This window comes from Periplaneta americana, chromosome 5 (assembly GCF_040183065.1).
Source record: "Periplaneta americana isolate PAMFEO1 chromosome 5, P.americana_PAMFEO1_priV1, whole genome shotgun sequence".
In the NCBI taxonomy this organism is placed as follows: Eukaryota; Metazoa; Arthropoda; class Insecta; order Blattodea; family Blattidae; genus Periplaneta; species Periplaneta americana.
In genome coordinates this window covers 92,718,391-92,730,233 of record NC_091121.1, presented here as the reverse complement: position 1 = coordinate 92,730,233, position 11,843 = coordinate 92,718,391, and the positions used below count along the sequence as shown (strand labels likewise).

The window sequence follows — 11,843 nt, the reverse complement described above, 5'->3', positions numbered from 1 at the left end:
AAATCATATACATACTTTGATACTTGCTTTCTCGATTTTCCAATTTTCAACATTTTGTAACATTCAGAATGCTCTAATGAATGCAGTTTTTTTCCAATCGCAGTGAAATTTTGCATAGAAGTCAACAAAATCACATGAAGTGAACTGACACATGTGTTTTGGTTTGCTATGGAAAGTGTTCAAATCACCATGTGGTGAGAATGTGATTAGTTTAAAGAAATTGAAAAATGAATAACTAAAAGAGTAAATGTATTTTTTCTAAAGAAATTGAAAAAATATGGAAGCACGTGTCGTATTTTACATACTTCTATTAGGAATAATTTATATATAGAAATTTGAAGGAAAATTACGTAAACTTTGAAAATTGGGACAATTTTAATTCAGTATTAAAAAAACGAAAAAGGACAATTAATTATAAGTAAACTAATTGGAATATCAAAGTGCAAATTTCTGTATTACATATCCACATTATGAGAAATATGTTGTAAAAGTTTCAGTTTAATTAGTGTAAAAATGTAGATCGCCCTAAATCTGTCATGTACGCTATTTATGAAGTTTGATTCGCATTCTAGTATTAGTTATGTGTAGGGATGGAAGTTGGGACACTGAACATCAATTTAGCGTGATCTTGTACAGAGCACTGCTATGGTTGAATCAAAACATTGCTCAGTATAATCAGGTAACAAAAACAAATATACTATAACACACATTTAGGAAAGCGACTTACTTCATTTTTTTATTTGTAGAGGAAGGTGATATATTTTAAATAAAGAGTAATGATGTACTTTAAGTGTCACTAATTTTGTTGCAATGTAGAACTGTGTACATTCGTAAATTTTCAAATATCAACCTGTTGTGATTGTCACTGAAATATGGAAATGTTCTTTCGAAATTGCATGGTTATTGGTACGACATTTTGAAATAATTTATATTTATTATTATGTTGTATATTATATTGTGCCTGTTCACTATTTAATTCATATTGCACATCGCAGAATTTTGAATATGCAGGATTATTTTGTAGAACACTCTTCAGTTTTAGTTTAACTCCTTTATTGTTATAAACAGCTGATGTATAGAATTTAAAGTTATTTCTTAAGGGGTTAGGTACAGCTTACAACAGTAAAATGTTTGGAAATATTCAACATTTTTTTCCTCTATTACTGTATCTTGTACAATACTTAAAATTGTCATGTGTAAAATACTATCCTTCTGCTATATGGAAAAATATTTTTAAGATCTAAAAAAAAAAACACTCATAACTCATAAACTTGTTAGCTTTATCATATTCTTTCTCTTTTGTTTTATTGCAGAAACTGATGTTTACAATATCATGATCTTTCAGCTACATATTTTATTTTTTATCAGACAATCTATCAAAGGTATAGAAGTGATCTTGCATCTTATTGTAGGTATGGCATGCATAAATACACACAAAAAATTTCACAGAGTGTTGGATAGTTTTTTAGTTATGTGGGGAACGCTTCATCACTGCACAGTGAACTGAATTAAAAAAAAAAATATGTAAATAATTTTGGAGTCTGAAATTTTCTATACGTATATTTTGCAATGAAGTTATTAAATAGGGTATTCTCAAGTTTATGAAACGGAATATTCGCACATATCAGCATCAGACACAAGTCATAATAAAAAGTGGACTGATACGAAATCGAATCACTAAACAATTTCAGATATCTTTTATAGTCAGTGATTTTTTTTTGTTTAGTCATCTCTCCTAAGACAGGTCTGAACCTCATAAATGACACCAAGAAAGCACCACTTATGAGGAAACTAGACCAGAAGATAATGGGGTGGGATGGCCAGTTATTTTCCCCCTCCATTGCATAGTCTACATCGCGGACTAGCTACTTATTACACTAGTCAGACTTCAGATGCATATATAAACAATTGTTTTCCTCTGACACATAACCTCAAGTGAGGTGTATAGTTCATTCTCTAACGTAAGGGATATTGCACCTCGCGCAGACTCGAGCAGCAGTACGTCCACTCAAGCTGAACGAACCATCGACCTCCACTCATATCCCAACTACTATTCAGTGTAAGGGTTGTCCAAAACTTTAAACTTGTAGCTATTCATTGGTATTTTAATCAGCGAAGGAAAAAATTGATACATATTGGAACTTTGATTCTTACCATTTAATATCACATATAAATGAAGTAGGTCTACATAATAGACATACATTAGGCCCACTGCTGGACATTAAATATGTAAAAATTTTCTTTTGCTCGATAAACTTAAGGAGACACTCCACTAAGAATGCTAACATTTTTTCCTAATCAGTTTTTTAAACCAAATTTTGAGAAGATGTTTACTATGTGAAGGACTAACAAAATCCAAATTTTAAACTCCCAAATGTTTTTGGCTTTCTATTTTTTATTTTTTCTATTCTTTTTAGAAATATTTTCAAACCCAATAATTTAGTACAAGATTTCAAATTTTTAAGTTTGATTTTTGTTTCGTCACATTAACAAAATATTGATAAACATTTCTGTGTATTCATTTTATGAAATATCTCACTTGTTCACTTTGGATTTTTTAAATTTTGAAAACAATATTTTTTATAATTCATAAAAACATTAATAAAATAAACTAGAAGCATTTCTTACACAATAAATGCATAGAAATATGCAGCTACCTCATAAATACTTGCAGTAAAAATTTCATCCAGGTAGATGAATATTTCTCGTACAAAAATTGGTATTGAATCAAGAAAAATAAACTTACTGACAAATGAATTTGTAAGTAAAATTAATATTTATATAACACATAGCCCTACCTACAAAAATTCACCTCCGCTACATTCATCTAGTAACTTCCGGGAGCCAACTTCAGAACAAAAATTTTTATATTTCTAACCAGAAATTTGTAAAAAAGAATTCTTTGATAAAGAATAATTTTGACAGCTATTTAAATGTTACGCTCCCTTACAGCTTTAATTAAAAAAAAAGAAACATGTTTGTAATCAGAAATGAACTGACTCTATTCTTGGTGTGAAAATGTAATACATTCTAAAGAAATGAAACAGTCAATAAATTTTTTTTGGAAAATTTTAATGATTTTCAGTGGAGTCTTCCCTTAATAACAAGAATCATGAACATTTCTTCAATAGATTATGCATTAGGTATTCACGTAAACACAATTAGGTGTACTCTATAACAACATTAAACATAATATTAATGGAAAATATAAATATAAAATATAACAACATTAAACATAATATTAATGGAAAATATAAATCTGAAATATAACAACATTAAACATAATATTAATGAAAAATATAAATCTGAAATATAACAACATTGAACATAATATTAATGAAAAATATAAGTATAATATATAACAACATTAAACATAATATTAATGGAAAATATAAATCTAAAATATAACAATATTAAACATAATATTAATGGAAAATATAAATCTGAAATATAACAACATTGAACATAATATTAATGGAAAATATAAGTATAAAATATAACAACATTAAACATAATATTAATGGAAAATATAAATATAAAATATAACAACATTAAACATAATATTAATGGAAAATATAAATCTGAAATATAACAACATTGAACATAATATTAATGGAAAATATAAATATAAAATATAACAACATTAATCATAATATTAATGGAAAATGTAAATATAAAATATAACAACATTAAACATAATATTAATGAAAAATATAAATATAAAATATAACAACATTAAACATAATATTAATGCAAAATATAAATCCAAAATATAACAACATTAAATATACTATTAACGCAAAATATAAATATAAAATATAACAACATTAAAGAGAATTTTAATGGAAAATATAAATATAAAATATATCTTTCCTTGCCACTTGTAAGGCTTATTATGCGTAACATTCGAACAACTTATCTGCACCAGACCCTTTGAAAATTGGACACATGGTTGACGAGTAGGAAATAAATGTAAGATATGAGGACACATACAATAAGTCAGACTGTAGCAGATCCGGGCTAAGCAGAGGACGAGCAGTCGGAATAAACACAGTGTAGTTCAAACAAATATTTACTTCATCTTTATATTTTGGGCAGGCGAAATTATCTCACTTTCATTGTGATTCGTCATGTTTTGCCTCAGGGTAGTGCACGACCTTGTTAAGTCTTTACAGTTCATAAACAGCCCCGGAGCTTGAAGAGTTGAATGAATAAACAACGACAACTTTTACTATAACAACGTAAAAGGTCAATAACACTACAAGTAGCAGCTGTAACATTTGTCACGCAAGGCTCCAATTCTCAGTGGGCGCAACTCATTACATTCACCAATAGAATAGGTTCAGAATTTCACCAGGGGTTATGCATAGATGGAGACACACTTGAATCCTTGTAAGATGTTACATCTATTTAATGTTTTGCTATATTGAATAGTCACAATTTCGATTACCGGTGCGGTATTGGATTTTTCCCTTTTATAGCTGGGATCAGCTTACTTAATACCCTAAGGGTGCAACCAACCATTTTCTCTCTATTACTACATATGCTATTGGATTATAGAGATTTCTAGATGTCAGGTTCAATTTTCTTTTATCAACTTTGTTTCGAATTTCGAGTACTGACAAAAATAACTGACAGTTATTTTCTAACTCTTGTGTTGCAAGCAGTAATTTTGGTTTGCAGTAGAAGAAATATGATGAAAAGAAAGTAACTAAGCTCGTGACATTTGAATGTAATTAATAATTAATTTGTAACACCGGTGTTAATATTTATAATCAATACATAATTCGATTGTGTTGCGTTGTGATTTCAATTCAACACTGATCGGGGAGACTATGCTCCTGGACCTCCTCGACCAATCCATCGTCCATTAAATCTCCGATTTAGGTATTGTTGCACGAGGCGTAGAAAATAAGGTGGTGCCCCGACGTGCAGTAACAGAAAGACAGCCTACACCTCTGAATAGGCTACTGTACGTACTTACTAATAGAAGTAAAATGATAGACTCCGTAGTATTCTGGACCTTTGTTTACTACTACATTCTCTGTTTACTTTTGTAAACATGCACCATTGCTTGTGTTTTTAAACGAATGACAATAATACAACATGGTCAATATCTCAACAGATATTTTGATTCCGGACACATGTTTATAGGAACTTTTTTTTCTAATTTCGACCTATGCTACCTCTTATAAAAAATATGCGACACTTCTTTAAACATTCTGTACATACATTTTATTTTTCGTGACAGAACAGGCAATTTGGAGAGTTGATAATATGTACAGGGACATCATTTTATTTTTACTTCAATTTTTATTGTACCTAAGTTTTTGAATGTACTTCACACCCACCCCTTCTACTAATGAAGTTCCAACTGTTCTCCAGACAGAATCAAGGCTACATATAGTAAACACCACTGAGTTATTGAGTATAGTACGTTCCAGAAATATGTTCGCGTTTTCCAGTGACGAAAGAGCTTTCAATATTGAATCATATTTTCGCACAGGTACTGTCCGTTTGCCTACGTCGCATCCCGATTTCCCCCACCTGCTTCTGCACGCCCCTCTGTAAAAGCAGGGCTGTCTTAGCTCTTTTCTCAAAACATTAATTGCTGTTAGGAATTGGACGTTTACGTAATGTTATACAACTGTTTAAAATAACTTAAATAAAAGGGCCACGTTAAGTAATTACTGTAACTGTCACGTGATTTCCCCCTTTTCCACGATCCTGCGGCATAACCACTTGGACGGACAGTAGATAGCATGTCTGAGTAATTTTATCTGTGCGGGTCGGGCAGAAGTGAAGATTGAATTTACAGTACGTAAGGTACTCTTTTATAGAGTAGGTACAGAATTATTTCAACATGAGTTACTAGTACGAAGGACGAAACTGGCGATTGGAATTAGATGTAATAATCTATAGTGCAATAATATGCACAAACGAAATTAAGCCTGTATCGAAATGAACGGCCACCATTTTCAAAACTGTGTTTAAATATCCACATTATGATTATTTTTCAATTTAACTTCATTCTCTATATTGTACGCTAATGTGCTGTAGACAGTATAATATACACTACATAACGAATACGTTCGCATGGATAACTTAGTTCGTGAGTAAAAACACTTATTCTTAATACAGTACTGCATTTTGATTAAACAAAAACCTAATGAAAATTATCGAACTCAAAATCGCGATATTTCCTAGTTTACGTAAATGGATGAACTACTTTTCTTCCCTCCTGTACCTAGTAAAGTGATTTGTTTGTGTTTTACGCCAGTATCATCGAACTCCAGTTGTGGAAGGGGGTAGCGAACGGTGTTTACGGTTCTCTAAAGGTATAGACAGGTTAATATTAAAAATGCTAGTAAAAATAAAATGTTTCATCAGACAATCGTATGTCCTCGCCAGTCTGAAAGTGGCTACTGTATATTTCCTTGTGATATTTTGGTATGGGTTTTCAATTGTTAAGATAATGATTAATAAGTAATTGATTGAGGTTTTCGCTGCTGGAAATGGCTGTTCAAATACTTAACACCAGATATTGAAAAGTAACAGCAACTACTCGTTGTGTGATTAGCGTGGTATAAGACCGTAGCTCATTAAAAAATTGGTACACACTCTGTCCTACGAAAAGGAGATAACTTTTCACTTCCTTATCTTTGCATTTTTACCCGGAAGCACAATGAATGACTTTAAAATTAATTGGCGAGTGAAGTGTGGTATCTGGTATTTTTACCATTCTACATAGCCTATACGTGCTGGCATCTATGTTTTTTGTGCACTCCTATAGAAACTTCATAACAATAAGACACCTGAATGTAGGTAAATACGAGCAGAGACTTTCCACTCTTCCTTATGTAAGTGTAATGACTGGCACATTTAGTGTCGTGAGAATTTGATGGTGTAAAGAGACCGATGATTTGAATTTATGTAACGGCGTTTATCAACAACCGGCATTCTAGTTACTTCAAATTAACCTCTACATTTGCGTGCAGTTCTAGTAATTAGCGATTCTTTCACTTTTAGCACAATTTATGCCCTTTAATTATTTCACATTTTTACTGAATTATGATTTACCGGTACTTCTATTGGCTAGTGAAAAGTGAATGTATATTAACATGTTAAGAGCAATAGAATTATGAAACTTAGTATACGTGTATACTAGACTATGTTAATATGTAAATTACCCACCGCTGTGGAGTAACGGTTAGCCGGTCTGACCGAGAAACGAGCGGGCCCGGGTTCGAATCCTGGTTGAGACAATTTATCCGGTTAGGGTTTTTTCCGGGATTTGCTCAACCCATTAACAGCAAATGTTGGGTAACTTTCGGCGCTGGATCTCGGACTCATTTCGCCGGCATTATCACTTTCTTAGGCCAATCATTCAGGCGCTAGATAACCACAGCAGTTGATGAAGCGTCGTAAAATAACCCACAAAAATATCATGAAACATTCTGTATTTATGTGTGTGTGCTCGGAATAAAGACATTTATAAATAGCAGGTAAGAAATACTTAAAAATATCATTTTTTCAGCGAACTGTAAAGCAGATGTAGTGTTGAGGGCGAGGACCGTGAAGAAAGAGGCTGGTGACTATCTACACTTTTACAACATGGACATTGACATCACTATCGGAGGGTACCACGTGCAACTCGACAACCTGTTCAACGGAGACAAGTTGCTAGGTAACCTACTTTGTCATTGCAAATACGTAATAAATTAATATACATGGTGAACCGTAACAAATGTCATTAATTTCAGGAGGTTATCCTTTGAGATATTTCGAAAAAAGTTTAATACCATTTTTGTTCATTTTTGCTTCCTTTTTGAGATAAAAAATATATAATACGAAACATTTTATAGCGTGTTTTGAGAGAGCCATTGATTTAATTCCCAATATGCTAAGTCAATTTAAGAGAGCAGTGTATTATTATAGAAAATGATTGAAAGAATTTTAGTTTTGTCAATTAAATGTGCAGAAATTTGACTCCAACAAATGTAAGGTTTCGTTCTGAAACGAATTTTAAAATGTTACATTTGCTCGGATCAAATTTCTGCATATTTAAAGGACAAAGATAAAATTTTTCAATAAAGGACAAAGATAAAATTTTTCAATAAAGGACAAAGATAAAATTCTTTCAATCATTTATTATCATAATAAACTGCTCTCTTAAACTACCTTAGCATATTGGAAATTAAATCAATGGTTTTCCTGAAACACGCTATGAAATATTTCATATAAAATAATTTTTATCTCGGGAAGGAAGAAAAAACGAGAAAAATTAAATTAAACTTTTTTTTTGCTCGAATTATCTAAAAAATAACTCCCTGAAATTAATGATATTAGGGGAGAGTCGGATAGTATCGGACATCGGGTAATATCAGACAGTGAGTTTCTTTCATCTACCACACGATGATAGTACCTGATTTATATGGTTACGTTTCTGTGATGTCGCATAGAGAAACGTAACCATGTCATTCAGGTACTACCATATGGTGGTAGATGAAAGAAACGCACTGTCCGATATTACCCGACTCTCCCCTACTTACAGTTCATTCTGTATAAATAAGTATGTACTATATGAAAGTATCGAGAGAGATAGGTAGATAGCCAGACAGATAGATGAAATAAAGTCTTAAGATTTCTGAAGGACTAAACTGTCCTAAATTTTCAATGAAAGAGTAATGGAACGGAGAAAAATTCTCTCCGGCACCGGGATTTGAACCCGGGTTTTCAGCTCTACGTGCTGATGCTTTATCCACTAAGCCACACCGGATACCCATCCCGGTGTCGGACAGAATCGTCTCAGTTTAAGTTCCAACTCTTGGGTTCCCTCTGCATGGAAATATCATATGTACTTCGGTACATTAAAATAATATATATCTAAATTTGCAAGATGTTTCAAATTTTACTCAGTTGATGGACCTGTCTAAATACGTAGTAGGTAACTTATAATTTATTTTCTGTTTAACATCCCATTCAAGAAGAGTGTGAAAAGATTTTCAGTCAATATTTCAGAGGAAATGAAGCAATTGTGAAATGAAAACAACAGAATAAACCAAATTATTCGGAACAAACCTACCTCGAAGTCACTTCTTCACCATGAATCCCACTCTTCCCGGATTCGAACCTCGATCTTTGAGAATCCTTCAGATGATTGAACTGAGCTCCGATGATATATGGTACAAGAAGGAGATTTAAACCATGGATTACCATATTTATTCAGTACTTTATTAGTGACGTGGTAATAAAATTGATTTTGTTTATTTCAGGAGATGCAACGAACGCTGCTCTGAACGAAAATCCCAAGGAACTGATCGCATATTTGAAGCCGATTATTGAAAAAACGGTTGGAAATATAATATTGGAAATAGCAAACAAGATAACACAACATTTCACTCTTGAAGAGCTGCTTCCTGAGCACTAGAACCTTGAATTTCTTGTAGAGTAAGTGAAATCTCCAGATGCACGCCCTTTTAGTCCACCGGTGTCCAACCTTTGTAATTTTGAAGTTTGAAATAGTATTAAGTCACAATTTGATTTTCGTTGTAACTAATGGCTTGATGAACAGTGACCAGTTCTACAGAGCTCAATTTCTTTTGTCATCGTTGTTCACTTTAACACTTATATAGAACAATATAAATTTCTTAAATTAAAACATTTGAAAGTGTTAAAAATGATCAAAAAAGGTAATGTACCTTAACGACATATGGTCCCGTTTCGACTCCGTCTTTCGTTAAGGTGTATTACTTTTTTAACATTTGTAACACTTTTATAAAGTTTTAATTTAAGAAAGTTTTATATTGCTCAATTTCTGTTATCCTCCTGGGTCCTGGAGTATAGTATACTATACTTCATACATGCATTTAATTAAAAAATTTTCACTACGTGGAATTGTTATCGATCACTTATTTTCTGTGCTTGTCAAGCTCCTGACATCTCTTGGAACTTACAGGAAGCACAAGAAGATCGATACAATCATTTCAATGCGTGTTTCAACTATTTGTAAATGAAAATAGCGACCAGAAACTCAACGCCAAGGCACCGTAGGATATGTTTTCGAAGTACACAGTAAATGTCATATTTTAAGAGCGAAAAACAATTATGATATAAGATGTATGAGCAGAGACCCGAAGTATAGCGTAATATACCTGCATTTGTGTCCTAACTGTAATCTACAGAAATGTTTCAGCATTTTTTAGAAGTGTAGAATTATATTGAACTTTAAAAATAAAACAACAAATGTCTCAGGACTTAGGAGGTTATAACACAAACTTAATTGATGTTTACATTAAATTTGGTTGAAAGTTGCATTTTGCCAAAACTGTGTACAACAAATAGAAAATAGGATCTACAGATGTTCATGTTACGTCGATCAAGTGTTCTCAGATATGTCACATTCTATAATAGGCCTGCGTTGAAATATTTATAGTGAGTTTAAATCGCACACCTATATATACATGTTTCTAAAGGTTCTTATTCTTACTTCTAATATGTGGGAATGTTTCTAGAAATAGCATATTCCATTCAAATTTTCATATCTTTCATAATGTATTAAAAGCCCTAATGGTGTGCAATTATTATTGTCTACACATTTTTTGCATATCAGTTCTTCATTTTACAAAAAAAAAAAAAAGTATTACTGAATTTTTGCTGCAATTTATTTCAAAATTTTGATAAACTGAATCGTATGTAAAGTAATACCTTGCGTATTAATAGACATTCAATAATTTTTGTGTAATTTATTTTCTTAAATGTAAGGCCTAGGATTATAAATAACATGATAGACTTGCATGAACATCTGTAAGAAGTTCCTGTTCATACACGAAATTATTACGTTGATTTTGTCAGTCACTGCAGAAATTTCATTGGGCTTTGTATAAACTAATTAAAGTTGTTTTGCTGTTGCCACAGTTAATCAAAGTGAGCAGATTAGTAAATTTATGTTTTAAGTTTGAGCTGATCAGTGTAAAGTTTGATATATTCAAAGTATTGTGTAGCCTATGTGTGAAGTAAGTCTGTATATTTAGTTGTGTGCGTGTTTATTTTCTGTTGCTATTATGTATGTTAGTATCATGTTGTAGAATTTGTTGCAGTACCTGAAAAATAAACAGATGAATTTTTAATCTCACTGAATTTTTAATTATTATAAGTTTTAATTAAATGACACAAAGACTTTCAGAAAATCATTCCAACAAAGTATGTGAATAATTGGGTTCTATTAATTATATATACGTCATCACCTCAAATTGCACAGTTAGGCTATTAAACCTCTTCGGTTTTCGGGTTGATCTTAATCTGTTACGTCGTCGTATTATTTAGGTACGATTTTTAATCTTCCACGAAAACTACTGATATCAGGATAAAATGTAGTTATGTGTCCGGTTGCTGAGTTGGCTGGTATGACTTTATTTCGCTTATGATGAAGTAGCGAATAGATAACACTGAACAACAAGTTTTTACTTTTTGCCTTGCTCGGAAATAAAAATAGGTAAATATTACTAATGTGTGAACTAAATATGAATTTAAAATTCAAATTGCCCCATCACATACCATTTGAGGGAATTGAAGTTTTTAATGAAGGAAACTTCTTTTTCAATTTGTCACTGCTACTGATAAATTTAGAATACACTAGTGATTCAAAATGCCTCACAACAATTGAAAATGTGTACTGGATACAAAAATGATGTTACATTCTTTAAAACACAAAACACACAACAACAATAAAAATATTTCATGCGTATAATGGGAAAAATTTCAGAATTTGAACTTATCCTTTAAAAGAATTTTCTGGATGACTTCCGTTTATAATTAGACTCGGGACTGTCTTTTACAAGGAA

General features: G+C 31.7%; 1 protein-coding gene across 1 annotated transcript in view; it reads left to right on the top strand.

Annotated features, from left to right (window-relative positions):
- LOC138699997 (protein takeout-like) overlaps positions 1 to 9,706 on the top strand; it is a 37,047-nt gene extending 27,341 nt beyond the window's left edge. Inside the window, exons 5-6 of the mRNA XM_069826264.1 lie at positions 7,538 to 7,687; positions 9,276 to 9,706. Coding sequence (XP_069682365.1) covers positions 7,538 to 7,687; positions 9,276 to 9,430 — 305 coding nt within the window. The 3' untranslated portion in view covers positions 9,431 to 9,706. The remainder of the gene's footprint in view (positions 1 to 7,537; positions 7,688 to 9,275) is intronic.
- The last annotated feature ends 2,137 nt before the right edge of the window (positions 9,707 to 11,843 follow it).